This window comes from Carlito syrichta, unplaced genomic scaffold (genome assembly GCF_000164805.1).
Source record: "Carlito syrichta isolate Samal-C Ts95f unplaced genomic scaffold, Tarsius_syrichta-2.0.1 Scaffold304639, whole genome shotgun sequence".
In the NCBI taxonomy this organism is placed as follows: domain Eukaryota; kingdom Metazoa; phylum Chordata; class Mammalia; order Primates; family Tarsiidae; genus Carlito; species Carlito syrichta.
In genome coordinates, this window is record NW_007248735.1 from 71,826 (window position 1) to 76,472 (window position 4,647).

The 4,647-nt window shown below is 42.4% G+C and overlaps 1 protein-coding gene across 2 annotated transcripts in view; it reads right to left on the reverse strand.

Moving 5' to 3' along the window:
• NUP210L (nucleoporin 210 like) overlaps positions 1 to 4,647 on the reverse strand; it is a 125,762-nt gene that overhangs the window by 67,184 nt on the left and 53,931 nt on the right. For both annotated transcript variants that reach the window (XM_008060522.1, XM_008060521.1), the window contains exon 16: positions 2,530 to 2,703. In XM_008060522.1, coding sequence (XP_008058713.1) covers positions 2,530 to 2,703 — 174 coding nt within the window. The remainder of the gene's footprint in view (positions 1 to 2,529; positions 2,704 to 4,647) is intronic.

A 4,647-nucleotide genomic window follows, 5' to 3' on the forward strand; every position in this document is an offset into this window, starting at 1 on the left:
GGTGGCGAGACCTCATCTCTACAATAAATCAAAAAACCAGCCAGGCGTAGTAGCGTGCACCTGTAATTCCAGCTACTCGAAGGCTGAGGCGGAAGGGTCGCCGGAGCCCAGCGGGTCGAGGCTGCGGTGGTCGAGAGTGGCCACTGCACTCCAGTCTGGGCAAAAGAGTGAGACTCCAACTCAAAAAAAAAATGTCAGAACAGGCTGGGCATGGTGGCTCACACCTATAATCCCAGCACTTTGGGAGGCTGAGGCGAGAGGACTGCCTGAGCCCAGGGGTTCAAGACCAGCCTGGGCAACTTGGCGAGACCTCCACTTCTACAATAAATAAAAAAAAATTAGCCGGGCATGGTGGTGCGTGCCTGTAGTTCCAGCTACTTGGAAGGCTGAGCCCAGCAAGTCGAGGCTGCAGTGGCCAGGAGCATGCCACTGCCCTCCAGCCTGGGTGACAGAGTGAGACTCCAACTCAAAAAAAAAAAAAAGAAAGAAAGAAATGTCAGAACAGGCAAATCCATAGAAACAGAAAGCATGTTAGCATTTGCCAGGGGCTGTGAGTTAGAGGAAATGGGGAGTGATGGTTAATGGGTATACAGTTTCTTTGGGGGAAAATGAAAATTATCTGAAGTCAGATAATGATGATGGTTGCACAACTTTGACTTACACATTTTAAAAGGGTAAACTATATCTCAGTTACAAAAAAGAAATATATGCTAATATATGTGGATAGAGTGATAGATAATTATGTCTCTAACTTACTTTCAAATGGTTTAGGGAGAAAAAGTTATTTTCTTGCAACTTTTCTATAAATTTGAGCTATTTCAAGTGAAAAGAAAAATGACATTGAATGACAATGACATTATAGGGTTAATTTTCATTCTGCTCCATTCAGAGTACTTTCTAAAAAAAGTGACTCATTACTCAAACTTCAAATAATAATTTTTAATGTGAAGTTTTTTTGTTTTTTTAGTGATGGGGTCTCTTTATGTTGCTCAGGCTGGTCTTGAACTCCTGTTCCCAAGTGATTCTCTCACCTCAGTCTCCCAAAGTGCTGAGAATTACAGGCATGAGCCACTAAGCCCAACCTGATGTAAAGTTTGATTTTTTTAAAAAATGGGTTCCCACTTGTAACATTCCAAATAGTTGTTCTTTCATAATAAAAGTCAGTATTGCATAACGTTAATAGTATGTGCTTTGGAGTCAGACAGAATGGGCTACTTTCTTTTTTTTTTTTTTTGAATTGGAATCTCACTCTGTTGCCCAGACTGGAGTGCAGTGGCTGCTCCCGGCCACCGCAGCCTTGACCTGCTGGGCTCCGGTGATGCTTCTGCCTCAGCCTTCCAAGTAGCCAGAATTACAGGCACGTGCTACCACGCCTGGCTAATTTTTTGATTTATTGTAGAGATGAGGTCTCGCCTGCCCAGGCGGGTCTCGAACCCGCGGGCTCAGGCAATCCACTCACCTCAGTCTCCCAAAGGCGCAGGATTACAGGCTGAGCCACCGAGCCCGGCAAAATGGGCTACTTTCTAGCTTTATGTCTTTGGGAAAATTACTCAACTTATTTTTTTTCTTAGGAGTCTCACTCACAGCCACTGCAGCCTTGACCTGCTGGGCTCCGGCAATCCTTCTGCCTCAGCCTTCCAAGTAGCCAGAACTACAGGCGCGCGCTACCACACCTGGCTAATTTTTAAAAATTATTTATTGTAGAGACAAAGTCTCCTCAAGTTGCCAAGGCTGGTCTCAAATCTGCGGACTGAGGCCATCCACTTGCCTCAGCCTCCCAAAATGCTGGGATTACAGGCTAAGCCACCAAGCCCAGCTTCAATTTTTAAGAGCCTCAGTTTTCTCATCAGTATGATGGGAATAATTAGTTGATTGTTCTATTCCACACAGGTTAAGTACTGACTTCTCCCATGTTTGCAATTATACTTGACATCATTTATTATATAGTCTGATGATCTAGTTTCTAGATTAGGTAACTCATTTATTCTTCATCCCCTGTTGCCTACCTAGTAGCTATGTTATTGCTTGTAACTATTCTTCATGGCAGGTTTGAAGAGGTAGCAAATTTTTTTACTCATTGATTATGCCAATAAAAGATTTAATAGGGAAGGATATTAGCAAAACTATTTTGGAATTATGTAGAGAAATCTAAAATATCTATTGCCATAATCACCAACTGACTATGTATCTAAGTACAGTAAACAAAGTCATGTTGCTAGGTGTAAGCCAATTCTAATCCAGCTTAATCATTTCTTCTCAGACACTATCAGAGAATGAAAAACAAATAAAATAGTTTGTTTAACTTTGATAAGTAAAGAAGCAGAAACCCTGAGAACTGTTGGTAGGACTGAAAATGGTACAGCTGCTGTGGAAAATAGCATGGTCACTCCTCAAAAATTAAAAATAGAATGACCATATGACCCAGTAATTCCATTTCTAGATACACACCCCAAATAATTTCACACTCTTTATCTTTAAAGCATGGGGGGAAAAAGTGCCAACTAAGTCGAAAACATACTCTGTACTTACCAGTTGTTTGTTGTGCTGTGGCAGAGGACATGGCTGAGCATCAGCTGGCACCTTGTATACTGGGGTTATCAACATACTGGCAGGGTGGGCACATATGAAGTGCACCTGCACAATCTCTACAGCTGGACTAGGGTTCAGGACACCTGGGTGATTTCCAATTCGAAATGTGAGAACCTTTAAGGAAATACCAGAGCAAGAGAAAATTGTGAGTAGACACTTACCACATCTAAGCATATTAGAATTATTCAAATTCCAGTACTGGATTAAAAAAATATGGTACATATACACAATGGAATATTATGCAGCCATAAAAAGGACAAACATATGGACTTCGCAGCAACTTGGATGGATTTGTTGTCGATCTATCACAGAAACAAAGAACTGAGTACCATATGTTCTCACTCATAAGCAAACGTTGAACAATTATAATACTATAAGAAAGGGATTGGCATTAGCGGGAAACTGTCAGGGGGTGGGGGTGGGATTGGCAGGTGAGGGATACTGCTTAGGGAGGGAGGGGCATACCTCATCAGCAAGGGTACCTGCATAATCAATGTTTGTATACCTAACCCTGAATTGTACCCCACATCTTTATAATTTTTAAAAAGAGAATATTCAAATTCCAGTATAGAGTCCCTTTGGACATTATAATCAGGCAAGTCCCTTAAAGTTATAGTTGTAAATTTTTGTGCTCAGGGGCATAAAGGGTATCATGAAAATTTGAAAAAAAGAAGTGGAACATTAAAAAAACTAACATGGCCAGGTGCAATGGCTCATGTCTATAATCGCAGCACTTTGGGAGGCTTAGGGAGGAGGACTGTTAGAGTTCAGGAGTTTGAAACCAGCCTGAGCAGCACAGTGAGACTCTTACTGTAAGCAACCCAAGTGTCCATCAATGGATAAATGGATAAGCTATATATACAGACACAAATATATATATAGTAACCTTTTTTTTTTTTTTTGAGATGGAGTCTCACTCTGTAGCCCAGACTGGAGTGCAGTGGCTGCTCCCGGCCACTGCAGCCTCGACCTGCTGGGTTCCAGCGATCCTTCCGCCTCAGCCTTCCAAGTAGCTGGAACTACAGGCATGCCACCATGCCCGGCTAATTTTTTTATTTATTGTAGAGATGAGGTCTCGTCAAGTTGCCCAGGCTGGTCTCAAACCCACGGGCTCAGGCAATCCACTCACCTCAGCCTCCCAAAGCGCGGGATTACAGGCTGAGCCACCAAGCCAGGCTATAAAGTAGCCTTAAAAAGGAAGAAAATTCTGACATATGCTACAACATAAACCTTGAGAACATTATGCTGAGTGAAATAAGTCAATTATAAAAAGAAAGATACTATATAAATCCGTTTATATGAGGTACTTAGTGTTGTCAAAATTATAGAAACAGAAAGATAGTGGTTGCCAGAGGCTGGGGTGAAGTGGGAATGGGGAGTTTTTGTTTTATTTATTTATTTATTTGTTTATTTTTGAGTCAGAGTCTCACTCTGTCACCCAGGCTGGAGTGCAGTGGCATATTCACACTACTGCAGCCTCCACCTGCTGGGCTCAGGTGATCCTTCCACCTCAGCCTTCCAAGTTGCTGGAACTACTGGCACGTGCCATCATGCCCGGATACTTTTTGATTTATTGTAGAGACGAGGTCTCACCAAGTTGCCCAGGCTGGTATCGAATCCCTGGACTCAGGCAATCCTCTCGCCTCAGTCTCCCAAAGTGCTGGGATTATAGGTATGTGCCACTGTGCCCAATCTTTTTATTTTGTTTTATCTTGTTTTTTGAGTCAGAGTCATACTGTTACCCACGCTGGGCTACAGTGGCAAAATCACAGCTACTGCAGTCTTGAAATGCTAGGCTCAGGTGATACTTTCAGCTTAGCCTTCCAAGCAGCTGGAACTACAGGCATGTGCCAACACACCCAGCTAATTTTTTGATTTATTGATTTATTGTAGAGACAAGTCTCACCAAGTCGCCCAGGCTAGTCTCAAATCCCTGGATTTAGGCAATTCTCTTGCCTCCACCTCCTTAAAGTGCTAGGATGACAGGCAGGAGACATCACATTCGAATGGGAGCTATTTTTTAGTGGATATTGTTTCCGTTTTTTTTTTTTTTTTTTT